The sequence below is a fragment of the Salvelinus alpinus genome, chromosome 37, assembly GCF_045679555.1.
Source record: "Salvelinus alpinus chromosome 37, SLU_Salpinus.1, whole genome shotgun sequence".
In the NCBI taxonomy this organism is placed as follows: domain Eukaryota; kingdom Metazoa; phylum Chordata; class Actinopteri; order Salmoniformes; family Salmonidae; genus Salvelinus; species Salvelinus alpinus.
Genome location: NC_092122.1, coordinates 12,091,463 through 12,105,305, shown reverse-complemented (window position 1 = coordinate 12,105,305; position 13,843 = coordinate 12,091,463). Strand labels below are relative to the sequence as shown.

The window sequence follows — 13,843 nt, the reverse complement described above, 5'->3', positions numbered from 1 at the left end:
GCCTGTTCACCTCGCTATCATCCAGAAGGTGAGGTCAGTACAGGTGCATCAAAGCAGGGACCGAGAGACTGAAAAACAGCTTCTATCTCAAGGCCATCAGACTGTTAAACAGCCACCACTAACATTGAGTGGGTGCTGCCATACATGTAAAAAATGTATCACTAGCCACTTTAAACAATGCCACTTAATATAATGTTTACATACCCTACATTACTCATCTCATATGTATATACTGTACTCTATACCATCTACTGCATCTTGCCTATGCCGTTCTGTACCATCACTCATTCATATATCTTTATGTACATATTCTTCATCCCTTTACAGTTGTGTGTATAAAGTAGCTGTTGTGAAATTGTTAGGTTAGATTACTCGCTGGTTATTACTGCATTGTCGGAACTAGAAGCACAAGCATTTCGCTACACTCGCATTAACATCTGCTAACCATGTGTATGTGACAAATAAAATTGGATTTGAAGAGAACACGAGAGAATGAGTGTGAGAGAAAAGTGTGAGAGAAAGAGAGCACGAGTGTGAGCGCGCGTGAGAGAACGCATGAGAGAGCGAAGAACATAGGGAGTTCAGACAAGTCAAACAGGAAGAAAAATATAGGACTAAAAGGTGGAAAGTAGATTATAGGGAATAAGGCCAAGGATAAAGAGAGAGATGGGAGACAAGAAAAAAGAGACACACAAAAAAAAAGCTTTGACTATGTACAGACTCAGTGAGCATAGCTTTGCTATTGAGAGTCCGCCGTAGGCAGACATGGTTCTCAAGAGAAGACAGGCTATGTGCACACCGCCCACAAAATGAGGTGGAAACTGAGGTGCACTTCCTAACCTCCTGCCAAAGGTATGACCATAGAGACACATATTTCCCCTCAGATTACACAGACCCACAAAGAATTCAAAAACAAATCCAATTTTGATAAACTCCCATATCTATTGGGTGAAATACCACAGTGTGCCACCACAGTAACAAGATTGACCTGCTGCCACACGGGCAAGCAGTGAATAGAAACACCATTGTAAATACAACCCATATTTATGTTTATTTATTTTGCCTTTTGTACTTTAACTATTTGCACATAGTAACAACACTGTATTTAGACATAATATGACATTTGAAATGTCTCTATTCCTTTGGATATTTTACGAGTATAATGTTATTATTTGTATATTTTACTTGTATTTATCTATTTCACTTGCTTTGGCAATGTAAACATATGTTTACCATGCCAATAAATCCCTTTGAATTGAGCGAGAGAGAGACCTGGGCAGGAGAGAGAGTTGTGTCTGTGTGGCACTGGGAGATGTGAAAGGTCACTACAGGTGGTCAGCAGACACCAAACTCCTCCACCATCTTACCCCTTTACATCATGAGGACTGTGGTCAGTGACACTCATGGTAGAGACCATACAGCCATTATGAGCCTTGAACCAGCATTTTTTAGATGCAGGCAGTTTATTTGAAAAGGTCAAAGGTATAATTGAGCCCCCTATAAAATTGACCTGACACCCCTGTGCACTCTTTCACCAGGTTCTCCTTTTCATCCTTCTCTGTTTCAGAAGTGTGTAAAGCCCTGAAAGAAATTAATGGGAAAAAATCCCCTGGCCCTGATGAACTAGACCTCCGCCTCCTACACCTAGCCGCAGACATCATTGCTCCCCCTTAACAAGGTATTTTTAACCTCACGCTTGATGTTAAGGAAATCCCCAAGTTATGGAAATCTGCTTTTGTACTGCCTCTCCTGAAAGGTGGAGATCCTTCGCTACTTGACAACTATCGACCCATATCAAAATTGTCTGTACTGTCAAAGGTACTGGAGTCCTTAGTAGACAGCTGAAGGCCTACTTCCAAGAAAACAACATCTTAAATGGAATGCAATCAGGTTTTAGGTCTGGCCACAGCACTGTTTCAGCAACATTGAAGGTTTTAAATGACATCCACTGTGCTCTTGATAAGAAGTTACATTGTGTGTCTGTTTTTATTGATTTGTCGAAGGCTTTTGACACCGTGGACCATGCTGTGTTAGTGCAAAGGTTAAAATGTTGTGGAATTACTGGTCCTGCTCTAGATAGGTAATTTTGATAGGTAATTTATTAACCAATCAAATCGTACACAATGTGTAATGGCGGATGGTTGTAAATCTGAGTCCATAGAGGTATGCTCAGATGTTCCGCAAGGTTCTATTTTGGGCCCACTGTTGTTCATTTTGTATATCAACAACATTGGGGAGCTTATTGAAACAGAAGATGTTCATTTTTATGCAGATGATACTGTTCTTTTTCAAGTGGTAGTAGTTTATCTTTTGAAAATGCCCAAAGAGCATTTAACATCATACAACAGAATCTGTATGATTTAAAGCTGATTCTAAATTCGGGTAAAACAAAATGCATGGTATTTTCAAATGCCAGGCATGTTACAAATCATGTCATTGCTACATTGGCTGGACATACTATAGAGCAAGTTAAAGTGTACAAATATTTGGGTGTGTGGGTTGATGATAAGCTGAGATGATAAGCTAAGGAAGCTCAAGCTGAAAATAGGATTTTATTACCGGCATAAGGCTTGTTTTTCTTTTGAGGCCTGGAAGGAGCTGGTACGATGTACATTACTGTCGGTTTTAGATTTTAGTGATGTTATATATATGCAGGCCTCAGCCACTACCCTGAGAGCACTTGATTCAGTGTATCATGCAGCCCTCAGGTTCATTACAAATCAGAAACGTCTAACACATCATTGTGATCTCTACAGCGCTGTTGGCTGGTCGTCATTGACCTTGCGTAGGCTTAAACACTGGTATACACTGATTTATAAGGCCATACTGGGTAAAATGCCATTTTCTCTCTGTTCTTTTTTAGTCAGGTCAGTAAATAAATATCAATTACGGTCCCATTCTGATTTGCTTCTAACAGTACCAAAAATTAGAACAGGTCATGGTAGAAATAGTTTTAGTTACTTAGCACCGTGGTCCTGGAATTCTCTCCTGAACATTTTAAAATGTGATGATCTAGTTTCGTTGGTGGAGTTTAAACACTTGATCGATGTATATATCATAGAAGAGTGTAATTGTTTTTAGGCCAGCTGTTTTTAGTCAAGATGTTTGTGTTTTTAATGTAATATGTAATTGTTGTACTGTATGTGTGTTTATAGTTTTGTTTAATGTTGTGTTAGTGTATGTAAGTTGTTTTGTCTGAAACGTTGTTCCCCCTGCTGCTATTGGACCAGGTCTCTCTTGGAAAAGATATATTATCTCAATGAGAAAAAACCTGTATAAATAAAGGTAAAATAAAAAATAAATAAAAAATGAGCGACAGACCTACACGCAAGCAGTGCTACTCCTGCATGAGTCAGAACCACAGCCTGAACTGGATGATCAGTTTGACTCAATATTCAACGGAACGCACCATAACGTGGGAAAAAGGAGGGAGAGTTTAGTTACTGGATCTGCTGTGGCTTGGAGGTGAGGAGGATGGTAATGACGACTGTCAAGAACGCCCCAGGGTGTGTATTAATGTGTACATTATTCAAAATGACATTACCTCAGACAATGAGCCATGATGTGAAACAAATCTGAAGAGACACCAGTAATAAGTGTCCAATAGACATCCCAGTGACATCTGGCAGCCAATGAGCTCATAAAGTGAGGTGATGCTTTGTGTTATTCTATGTTCTGGGAACCGGTGTGTTCTGTAGACACCAGGAACACTGAGGTATGTGAGGTGATGAATGAAAGCTATGCTGCTACGCTGTGACGACCTGGGTGGTTCACTGGTGTCCGCCTGGTGGTGGTGTCTGAGGAATGCAATGGAGCTTCACAGGAACACTAGATAATCACAGTAGTTCCCTCAGAAGAAGCCAAGGGACGGCCAGAGCAGGGCTATTTCTCAGACAGTGGTCAAAAAATGCAGGGAATGAGGCCTGAGCCCAACACGGGTGTGTGTACAACAACACACATATCACCACCAGTCCTGTCTCTCATTCTCCCTCATCATTCTAAACAAACACAGTAAAATGTACATTATGTAATAATGCACAAAATAATTCCTGTAGAGCTCCTTTAATGCAGAAAATAATTCCACCCAGAGACTGGGAAAGGTGTTTGCTAACAGGATTTAGGCCTAATCATGATGTTTTGGAAGGTTCTTCCTCTCTGATGTCCACGTTGTACAGTAAATGACATCAAAGTTGTTTCATCCTAGAGTGATTAGGCCAGCATTGCTTTTACTCTCATTTCTGAACAACACACACCAGATAACAGTAACACCTGACCGTAGCCTAAATCGATTATTTCAGATGTCGATGGGATGTAATGTTGTTCAGAGGGGGCCTCCTGGCTGCGCCACCAGAGTCTCTGGGTTCGTGCCCAGGCTCTGTCGCAGCCGGCCGCGACCGGGAGGCGACGCACAATTGGCATAGCGTCGTCCGGGTTAGGGAGGGTTTGGCCGGTAGGGATATCCTTGTCTCATCGCGCTCCAGCGACTCCTGTGGCGGGCCGGGCGCAGTGCGCGCTAACCAAGGGGGCCAGGTACACGGTGTTTCCTCCAACACATTGGTGCGGCTGGCTTCCGGGTTGGAGGCGCGCTGTGTTAAAGAAGCAGTGCGGCTTGGTTGGGTTGTGCTTCGGAGGACGCATGGCTTTCGACCTTCGTCTCTCCCGAGCCCGTACGGGAGTTGTAGCGATGAGACAAGATAGTAATTACTAGCGATTGGATACCACGAAAATTGGGGAGAATGTTTTAAATAAAAAATAAAATGTTGTTCAGAGGGCCACAACCGGACGACGCTGGGCCAATTGAGCGCCGCCCTATGGGACTCCCAATCATGGCCGGTTGTGATACAGCCTGGATTCGAACCAGGGTGTCTGTAGTGACGCCTCAAGCACTGAGATGCAGTGCCTTAGACCGCTGGGCCAATCGGGAGCCTGGGTCATTCAACTGAAAAAAACATCCCAATGACAAAACAAATGATTATTTTAGACATGATTTCCTTTTATCTGACCTTACCTGTGTGGACCGGATGTTTACAGATGCTGACCTGCTTAAAAACAGAGATAGCCTAGCAATGTGGTGCACTTGATAGACATCTCTATCATAAAAACCCCTCTGACTGTGCATGCCTGAAGGTCATTTACTCTGAAATCTTTACCTGGGGCAAGAGAGTTTTTCCAGGTGAAGTAAACTCATGAGAAAAACTGGAAGAGTGGAGGCCGGGGAAGCGGGAGGTTGGGGTGGTTGGAATCAGTTTTACATAACCTAACCTGACAAACAAAGGCAGGGCCTAGTATGATGCCTTTCCACTGACTCACAGCACATACAGCTCTCTCACACTGGCACAGTGAAAGTGGCCTTTGCCCCCAAGCTGACTATGACCAAGTGAATACGAAGTGACATCAATCACGTATGCATAAAAAGGCCCCACACACCAGCACAATGGATGGTATCAGCTTTCTGAACAGCTCATCGTGGGGGAAATGTGACATTGGATACATTACATTGATACACCTGAATGCGATTGTTAAAGGGTCTAAAAACTATAGAAGTTTTACAATCTAGGTTTGTATGACATTATAGAGTTAGTTGTTTATTTTTCTAGAACATTACTGACCATTCTGCTCCCACGACACCTGTCCATTGTAAAAGGGGACAAAGGTCGGTCCCTGGGGCTTGTGATTGGAAGTCACAGGCAGGGGTATGATTCTTACTCAGAGGTAGACCTATCTGTTACACACTTCTGTGGGTGAATAACACCTGAATAGGCTGGAAGCAAGTCAGAAAATGTTGACATAATTGAGGCTGAAGGACAGTGAATAACGATCGAGACAGGAGCACGCGGCTCAATAAACACAAAGGTAATATGCAATCAAACACCTATTACCTAGTAGTCCAAAGTCCACTGAGCAACACTCTCCTTGTTTTCCTGCAGGGTTGGCTATTGGGGTCATATTTATAGTCACAGTTTTCCATGTTTTCCCAACAGGGCAGGGACCTTTTGGCACAAAGGATGGAAAGCCTACCAGTGTGCCACTTGCCAACATCAACTTTCTCAGTACTGATTACCCCAAAATAAAATCGACTTTTGGCTCTCTCAGTCTGCTGTCTGTCTAAAACTGAAATGATAAAAGTTTGATTTAATGGCCTGGGAAATTCATGAAGACTATTTGTGTCATAAAGTGTATACTCAAACAGGAAAGGTTAAAAAAAAGTATAAACAAATCAAGTATTTTCTTCCTTACAAGATGTGGAACCGTAGAGGTTGGACACTATCTTTATGAGACTTTGAACAAGAAGTGCAGAGTCCCTTCATGAGACATATGCTGTTCTGTAGGCCAGAGCTTTGCAGAATTCTGCAAAAATATTGGTGTACAACGTAAAACACCAAATAATGCATGCAGAGCAGAATTAGGCCGATACCCGCGAATTATAAAAATCCAGAAAAGACACATTCAATTCGACAACCACCTAAATGGAAATCGATTCCCTAACCTTACATAACAAAGCCATCACCTACAGAGAGATGAACCTATAGAGTCCCAGGGCTCTGTTCACAAACAAACAGACCACACAAAGCAACACAATTAGACCCAACCAAAACACGAGAAAACAAAACGATAATTAGTTGACATATTGGAAACTACTAACAAAAAACTGAGCAAACTAGATGCTATTTGACCCTAAACAGAGAGTACACAGAGGCAGAATACCTAACCACTGTGACTGACCCAAAATTAAGGAAAGCTTTGACAGACTCAGTGAGCATAGCCTTGCTATTGAGAGAGGCCGCCGTAGGCAGACCTGGCTCCCAAGAAAAGACAGGCCGCCGTAGGCAGACCTGGCTCCCAAGAAAAGATAGGCTGCCGTAGGCAGACCTGGCTCCCAAGAAAAGATAGGCTGCCGTAGGCAGACCTGGCTCCCAAGAAAAGACAGGCTATGTGCACACTGTCCACAAACTTAAGTGGAAACTGAGCTGCACTCCCTAACCTCCTGCCAAATGTATGACCATATTAGAGACATATATTTCCCTCAGATTACACAGACCCACAAAGAATTTGAAAACAAATCAAATTTTGATAAACTCCCATATCTATTCGGTGAAATACCAGTGTGCCATCACAGCAATAAGATGTATGACCTGTTGCCACAAGAAAAGGGCAACCAGTGAAGAACAAACACCATTGTAAATACAACCCATATATTCGCCCATCATTACAACACTGTATATAGCCATACTATGACATTTGAAATGTCTCTATTCCTTTGGAATTTTTGAGAGTATTGTTTACTGTTTATTATCTATTTCACTTGCTTTGGCTATGTCAATATATGTTTCCCTTGCCAATAAAGCCATTTGAATTGAATTGATAGGTAGTCTAAAAGGTATACTTGGCACATCCCAACACTGACAAAAACTGTCAGACTGGCTTCTACCCCCAGACCATCAGCCACTAGGCACTACCTACCCCCCCCCCCCCCCCCCCCCATGGACATTTACTACCCCCAATGGACATTTATCATTGCTACAGTGTAAGGGGCGGCAGGTAGCCTAGTGGTTAGAGCGCAAGATGGAATCCCGAGCTGACAAGGTAAAAATGTGTCGTTCTGCCCCTGAACCCACTGTTCCTAGGCCATCATTGAAAATAACAATTTGTTCCTAACTGACTTCCTTAGTTAAATAAAGGTTACATTTTTTTATATAATTATGTAAAGTATATAGTATTATTTTTTATATTTCTGTTTCATTCACTCTTACCCTGCCCCCACAGTTGTAAATGTGTATATATTATTATCATCTTTATTTTGTCTCACTCACTTCTTTTTATCTATTTAATGACCTGCACTGTTGGAGCACGGCGCATAGGATTTTCACTGTACCCGGAAATTACATCTGCGTCCCTACACATGTGACTAATAAACTCTATTTAGCTATCATCCAAACACCCACACCAACTGTTATTCGTGGTTCCTTGATTAATTTGTTGATATTCACTGCCACCTTGTGGTCAACTAGTGTGTATTACAGTATTGCAGCAAACTGTCCAGTAGTACACAATTATTTGCAGTACTTGCTATCTGTAGCCGACTGTCTGTATAAAAGTTTACAATTATGGCATGTGCTGACACAAAAGGATAATTAGGTCCTGACGGGAACATACAAAAGTAACCAGCTAAAATAGTTTTCGAAGGACTTGGAATATGCAACCAGCACTACCTTCTAGCTGCAATATAAATGTGTTTGCTTGTTTAATTAAGGATCGGCGTTCCGTTAACGGGACAGTTAGAAATCATGCAGCGCGTTATATCAAGATCGCAGATTTTAGAGTAACAACACATGTTGGTACATAGACGTGTCTTATTAACAAGAATTTAACCTTTCAGATGATATATAAAACTGCACTGTCCAATTTACAAAAAAAATGCCATGCTATTGTTTGAGGAGAGCTCCTAACAACAAAACACTTTTTTCAACGCAATAGGTTGGATAAATTTACCTCTGAAGGTGAAATGTGTACTTAGAGCAAGATTTCAGAATGTATCATCCAAAGGGTCCCAGAGATAACATGAAGTGTCGTTTTGTTAGATAAAATCGTTTTTCATATCCTAAAAAGGTCCATATAGCACGCACGATCGATTTTGTATTTCCACTCGTTCAATTTGCAAAGAAAGGAATCTGTGAAAATCTCACCCTGAAGGTTGTTTGAATGAGTCAAATCACGTTCGTATCTATTCCTCAGAGATCCTAGAAGGTAACAAGACTTCACTATTTCATTAGGGGTGTAGTATATCCTATAGGACACCATATTTGGTCAGAGAGTGACGCCTTCATGGCACACTGATGACGCGGGCGGCCATCACTTGAATGACTGTATCTTTGTCAAATAAGCCCCAATCAGGGTTTAACAAAGCTAGCTAGATGGCCAATGGGAGATAGCACCATAAATCAAGAGGATGCCAGACTTTGATGACAGAATTTGCCCACAAAGGACCACCGCGCCACCTTCTTGTTCAAGTGAGCACAGCACAAGGTGAGTCCAAAAATGTATTGTATACCGCTGCATAAATGATGAAATATGCCAGGGAGATATGTATACTGTAGTTAAGAAAGTAATACTAATGTATGTTGTGTAGTAAGCTGTTGGTAGCCTGTGTGCCTCACCCTATTAATTTGGTCCCCTTTCCCCCAATAACTTAGCCTACTGTTCTGACTTGGTGGTGCACATGGAGCCTATAGCCTGTTTTAGAAAAATGTCATCATTGAATATTGTAAGCACTTTCATTGTCTGCTTATATGCCCCCTTTATTTATACTACAGTTCTGACTTGGTGTACAGGGAGAATACTGTAAGAACGGCCTGTTCTGAATTATGTTGCTGTACATTTCAAAAGTGCTGAACAAATAGTTATATTGACTATGTCCATCCTAGCTCATTAATGTCTTAATCAAAATTACAGATTGCCTCTTATCCACATTTGTTTAACAAAGTCAGCCATATTAGCTGTTTTTTTTTTGTTACAGGCAGTAAATGAGGCTGAATGAACTGTTTCGCTGCCAGACAAGTCTTAGTTGATATCCAGGTGTTGGGACTGCTGTTGGGACTCTGCTGCTGGGACAGCTTTATGTAGGCCCTAACAGTTTGTGGGCACCATTTGAATGAATTGTTTAGTGTTGTGGCTTTGCTGGCATGCAAATAAAACATTTTTTGTTGAGGTTGCCCCACCAAGATTTACATGCTAAAATCGCCACTGGTTACCACCCGCCAGCATGGCATTGCTTATTAATCAGAAACAGCTGCAAAGTTACTCCTCTTCATGATAGATGCGCCAAACAGCCTTTTGTGCTCTTTGGTGGGAAAAAAAGACCATAATCCATTGGATAATTTGTACATTTTCACTTAATTTTTAGCTATATATATATATATATATATATAAATCTAAATTTTATAAAATTGTATAATTACGTGATATGACAGCATTCCGCAAACCCGCTCCCCCTGTCGCTCCAAGATTAATGGTTTTGACCATTCATCACACACGCCCTGCTTTGATAGGTGTAACGTTATCTAGAACGATAATGAAAAGGCACCGGTGAAAGAAAATTCAAGGTACTTATAGTAAGTAACATGTCATTTGAGGCGTGCATGATCATGAGCAAAGTCATCAAGCCTATAATTTCACTTCCCTTGTGAGAACCATGAACTGGGCTGTAACAATGACAACTTACTCGAATTGTAACGTCAGCCAGGCACATGCTAGCCTTCGAAACAAACTTTCAACTGACGTAACTAATTTTATTAGCTATCTAAATAATGTTAGCTAGAGTCTGTTGGTAATACGTTAACGCCATATAAATATTTTACACTTATATTCGCTTCATCCCCTGCACTCAATAGTTAAGGCCGCGTTTTGTCTCACCTTGATTTGCTATTGTTATTTCTCTCGGGGGATATCTCATCATCAATGGTGAACTCCCTCTTCATGTTTGCCTTTCTCTTTGGTCTGTCATTCTGCTTCTCTGGTATCGAACTTTGAACCTGTGCTTCACCGGTTTCCTCCATTTGAAATGCAAAACCAGAAATCAATGTTAACGGTGAGAATAATAGATAACTATTAATGAAAAAATAATAACAGTAGACGGATGTTTGAAATTCTTTGAATATGGCGGAAATCCGAACAATGACCAATAAGGAAAGACCTGAGGTTCTAGTTGCTAGGATATATGGTTAAATGGGAGGGGTCATACCCTTAAACAGACGACTCTGGGCGGGGCCAGTACCTCTAATAACAATTGGAAATGCTGTTACAATGAACTTGCTTCTATTATCTGCACAAAACAACCCTTTGACACAATTAAATGTCAATGCACCGTGTTTTTGTATTGTTTTTGTATTGTAATATACTAATGTTGTGCATTTCTCCCCTCTTTGATAGTTCAGTTCAACAAACAGTTGTGTTCTGCAAGGATTTAAAATATTACATTATTGTTATGCAACTGCAAAAGGCAGACGGGATCATCTGGTGTAAAATGAACTATTCTGGATAGAATCACACACACACACACACACACACACACACACACACACACACGGAAAAAGTACCCAATTGTCATACTTGAGTAAAAGTATAGATATCTTAATAGAAAGTTACTCAAGTAAAAGTGAAAGTTACCCAGTAAAACACTACTTGAGTAAAAGTCTAAAAGTTATTAGTTTTGAAAATACTTAAGTATCAAAAGTAAATGTAATTGCTAAAATATACTTAAATATCAAAAGTAAAAATATAAATAATTTCAAATGTCTTATATTAAGCAAAGCAGACGGCAACATTTTCTTGTTTAAAATTTACGGATAGCCAGGGGCACACTCCAACACATTATTTACAAAATATGTACAGTGGGGAGAACAAGTATTTGATACACTGCCGATTTTGAAGGTTTTCCTACTTACAAAGCATGTAGAGGTCTGTAATTTTTATCATAGGTACACTTCAACTGTGAGAGACGGAATCTAAAACAAAAATCCAGAAAATCACATTGTATGATTTTTAAGTAATTAATTTGCATTTTATTGCATGACATAAGTATTTGATACATCAGAAAAGCAGAACTTAATATTTGGTACAGAAACCTTGGTTTGCAATTACAAAGATCATACGTTTCCTGTAGTTATTGACCAGGTTTGCACACACTGCAGCAGGGATTTTGGCCCACTCCTCCAAACATACCATCTCCAGATCCTTCAGGTTTCGGGGCTGTCGCTGGGCAATACGGACATTCAGCTCCCTCCAAAGATTTTCTATTGGGTTCAGGTCTGGAGACTGGCTAGGCCACTCCAGGACCTTGAGATGCTTCTTACGGAGCCACTCCTTAGTTGCCCTGGCTGTGTGTTTCGGGTCGTTGTCATGCTGGAAGATCCAGCCACGACCCATCTTCAATGCTCTTACTGAGGGAAGGAGGTTTTTGGCCAAGATCTCGCGATACATGGCCCCATCCATCCTCCCCTCAATACGGTGCAGTCGTCCTGTCCCCTTTGCAGAAAAGCATCCCCAAAGAATGATGTTTCCACCTCCATGCTTCACGGTTGGGATGGTGTTCTTGGGGTTGTACTCAACCTTCTTCTTCCTCCAAACACAGCGAGTGGAGTTTAGACCAAAAAGCTCTATTTTTGTCTCATCAGACCACATGACCTTCTCCCATTCCTTCTCTGGATCATCCAGATGGTCATTGGCAAACTTCAGACGGGCCTGGACATGCACTGGCTTGAGCAGGGGGACCTTGCGTGCGCTGCAGGATTTCAATCCATGACAGCGTAGTGTGTTACTAATGGTTTTCTTTGAGACTGTGGTCCCAGCTCTCTTCAGGTCATTGACCAGGTCCTGCCGTGTAGTTCTGGGCTGATCCCTCACCTTCCTTATGATCATTGATGCCCCACGAGGTGAGATCTTGCATGGAGCCCCAGACCGAGGGTGATTGACCGTCATCTTGAACTTCTTCCATTTTCTAATAATTGCGCCAACAGTTGTTGCCTTCTCACCAAGCTGCTTGCCTATTGTCCTGTAGCCCATCCCAGCCTTGTGCAGGTCTACAATTTTATCCCTGATGTCCTTACACAGCTCTCTGGTCTTGGCCATTGTGGAGAGATTGGAGTCTGTTTGATTGAGTGTGTGTACAGGTGTCTTTTATACAGGTAACAAGTTCAAACAGGTGCAGTTAATACAGGTAATGAGTGGAGAACAGGAGGGCTTCTAAAAGAAAAACTAACAGGTCTGTGAGAGCCGGAATTCTTACTGGTTGGTAGGTCATCAAATACTTATGTCACGCAATAAAATGCAAATTAATTACTTAAAAATCATACAATGTGATTTTCTGGATTTTTGTTTTAGATTCCGTCTCTCACATTTGAAGTGTACCTATGATAAAAATTACAGACCTCTACATGCTTTGTAAGTAGGAAAACCTTCAAAATCGGCAGTGTATCAAATACTTGTTCTCCCCACTGTATTTGTGTTTAGTGAGTCCACACACACACACACACACACACACACACACCAACACACAAAGTATCTATTGCTGAATTTCAACACGTAGTTGTCAAACAGCTCCAAATATAGCGTGCATGCATTGAAAGGTCCAGGCTTCAGAAGTCATGGTGGCAGTTCACAGCTGCTGGTCACGTTCCAGTAGGCGGTCTGTCCGTAACGGAACGCCCCCTGTCCTGGTGCTGTTACTGTGACTGCAGTCTCCAGCAGGGCCGAGAGAGTGAGGGGCTCACACAGTTCAGTGCACTGATCTTTAACCTCAGTGCTCTGGGTCAGATCTAAGGCAGCACCTAGATACACACACACACACACACACACAATATTTATATCATTGTAATCATCACCAAAGTCAATGTCTTGTCGCATGTGATGAAATACCTTCTTGCCAGTTGTCCCTGTCTGAAAAAGTTGACCTATCCTCAGAGAACTGCACACAGAGACTTGTTCGCACCCCTGATGCAGCTCTGTGGGACAACAAAGTATTGCCATTCATCAATATCCCTAACTGTACATGGTAATGGAGAGAAATATAATGTTTCAAATGACTTGTGAAAACAACTCAAGACCACTCAACTCTTTCCCAGCACACGCACATGCTGCTCCACTAATTACCCTCTCTTCTCGTCCCAGATGGCAATTTAAGAGGATGTTTCAGAGGGGGCAAACCACTCTGACGACCTCGAATGACTTCAAGCCTCTGAGGGAACAGCCAATTGATCAATTTAAGAGCATTCAATATTCAGGTTTTCCACATTACTCTTGCTTTTTGCGCATTCAGGCTTGGGGGTTTTGCTCAACATCACATGATTTT

At 41.5% G+C, this 13,843-nt stretch overlaps 2 protein-coding genes across 2 annotated transcripts in view; both read right to left on the bottom strand.

The window, feature by feature from the left end:
* Positions 1 to 10,623, bottom strand: part of LOC139566061 (neuroepithelial cell-transforming gene 1 protein-like) — a 35,941-nt gene extending 25,318 nt beyond the window's left edge. The window contains exon 1 of the mRNA XM_071386920.1: positions 10,411 to 10,623. Within this exon, the coding sequence (XP_071243021.1) occupies positions 10,411 to 10,553 (143 nt within the window). The 5' untranslated portion in view covers positions 10,554 to 10,623. The remainder of the gene's footprint in view (positions 1 to 10,410) is intronic.
* Positions 1 to 13,843, bottom strand: part of LOC139566063 (putative nuclease HARBI1) — a 160,748-nt gene that overhangs the window by 72,409 nt on the left and 74,496 nt on the right. The window lies entirely within an intron of this gene.